The sequence below is a fragment of the Trypanosoma grayi genome (assembly GCF_000691245.1).
Source record: "Trypanosoma grayi strain ANR4 Tgr_829_V1, whole genome shotgun sequence".
Classification (NCBI taxonomy): domain Eukaryota; phylum Euglenozoa; class Kinetoplastea; order Trypanosomatida; family Trypanosomatidae; genus Trypanosoma; species Trypanosoma grayi.
Window position 1 is genome coordinate 5372 of NW_008826448.1, and position 2200 is coordinate 7571.

At 59.4% G+C, this 2200-nt stretch overlaps 1 protein-coding gene across 1 annotated transcript; it reads right to left on the bottom strand.

Moving 5' to 3' along the window:
• Window positions 1-1569: 1569 nt before the first annotated feature.
• DQ04_08291000 (hypothetical protein) lies at window positions 1570-1980 on the bottom strand (the record flags this gene model as incomplete). Its single annotated transcript, XM_009315506.1, has 1 exon — window positions 1570-1980. The coding sequence occupies one exon, from the start codon at window positions 1978-1980 to the stop codon at window positions 1570-1572; it is 411 nt and encodes a 136-aa protein (XP_009313781.1).
• Window positions 1981-2200: the final 220 nt, after the last annotated feature.

Genomic DNA, 2200 nt, shown 5'->3' on the forward strand with positions numbered 1-2200 from the left:
CAGCGGATTCTGCAGCTGCGCCGCTACATGGCGGTGTTCAACAAACACACGGCTGGGCTACAGGTGCACTATCACCTGTTGGCCTCTCAACTGGCACTTATGCTCTCACTACGTCATCTCCCAGGGGTAGGCGAGGGTGAGGACGTCACAGGGTTTGTGAACGAGCAACGACGACAACAACAGCAGCAGCAGCAGCAGCAGTTCACTGAAACGGAGGAAGCTGAGAGCACCGCAGGGTTTGATGTGGGGCTGCCGTACGCCCATGTGCGCGCCGCGGAAAAGGCAGCACTGCACGTGACCCACCCGGGCACCCCATCGACGCTTCTGCTCGTGACCCTGATGAAGTGCGCCGCACTGTACCACACGGCCCACACAGGGTCGGCGCTGCACCTCGACCGTTTGGGGCTCACGCTTGGAACAATCACTGTGCACCAGCGCCACCGGTGCGCCACGGCGCTCATCGATGTGCTGGAAACCCTAAAGGCGAGCTTGGTCGCAGCGTCCGTGAAGGAAGATGAGGAAGGAGAAGGAAAAGAAGAAGAGGAGGAGGAGAAAGAGGGAAATAATGTGCGACAGCTTCGGTGTGCATGGACTGTCTCAAACCACGTGTTGCTGCTGCTGCTTCGCGGTGTGACGGCGTTGGTGGAGGAGAGGGACGAGTTCAGCGCTATCTGCACGCTCAGGGAGGCGGCGGGGCTGGCGAAGCAACGCTTCGGTCTTCTGAGCGGCGTTGCGGCAGAGTGCCTGCAGCTGCTCGCCCTGGCGCACAGGGAGTACGAGCAGGTGCAGCTGCAGCTTCCCCAAGAGCCCACTGCTGCTGCTGCTGCCGCTTCTCAGACAATCCCGAATGTGGAGGAGTGCCTCTGCACCGACACCGATGGGCGAACAGACAAAGCGCAGCAGGTCTTCGCGCTCGCCTGGCATGTGGCGTCGCGGACGAGCCGCTTGGCGAAACTGCACTGCGCTTTAAGCCTGTGTGGAGGCGCAGGCAAGGAGGAGTGCATGCGGATTTTGGAGGAGTGGAATACAGAAGTGCGCCGTGTGTGCTTGACGATGCGAAGGGAGTTAACGGAGGTGTTGTCGCTGTAGATGTGTGTGCGTGCCCCCATGTCTGGGATCCGTTTCCGTCTTCATTGGTCTCGCACGGTTGGGGTGGGGGGACGGGGAAGGTATGTGCAGCCCCACACAGCGCTATAGAAACGGAGTTGGGCATGTGGCAAGGGCTCCGTTTTGGTTTTCCTTCTTTTCTCAGTTTCCTCTGCTTTTCCCTTCCGTTCCTAAGATTTTTCTGTGATGCTTTTTTTTCTTTTTCTTCTCTTTGCTTTTTGTCTTTGTTCTTCATGTAATCCGTCTCTGTGGAAGTACCGTTCCCTCCTGAGAACGCTGTGCGTGTGTCCATCTGCATGTTTCTCTTCTCCGCTCTGTCTTGCTTTCCGTCGATATTTGTTTCCTTCGCGTCCTGATCGCTTTCGCATTGTGCGTGGACGCGAGAACGTTGGAACTCTGCATAGGGGGGGGAGGCGGTGCTGCCACCGTATCTCACTGGGACGTTTCGCACGACTTTATCATTCACCACGCCGGAAGAGACATGTTCGAGAGCAACTTGCTGTCACAGATCAACACTGCATCGCCGCTCCCGACGTTCGTGGAGGTGGACCTGGTGAACTCCATTAACAAATCCATGTCGAAGGCCTTCCAGTTCGCCCACTTGCTACTGGCGGAGAGGAGCAACATCGTGGCGAGCGTTCTGCCGTGGACGAACGAGATATGGGTGGTGCTGCAGACCCTCCTCGAGCACCGTCTGCTGTTCCACGCCAACACGACCTTTGCAGAGATGATGTTCGGTCTGCGCCGCGGCGTCATTGCGTCGCCCACGCGGCCGCTCGCCTCACAGGGAAAGTTGTCGTGGTGGGTCTGCGGCCCCGCGCCCATGCCGTCGCCGGAGGAGCAGGCGCTCTGCGGCACCCCAGTCGCCGGCATCTACGATCACCTCACAGCTGCGGAGGTGGCAGCCGCGCGTGGCGCCTCATACGGCCACCTCCGCTTCCGTCCGCTCAGCAACACGCAGCGGTACATCACGTTGCTCCTCATCACGCTGCGGCCGTACCTGAAGCAGCGCATCGCAATGTGGTACGCGCAGCAGACAGACTCATCCCCGGGCGTGGAATCTATGCGTACGGCATACGCACATCGCTACCCG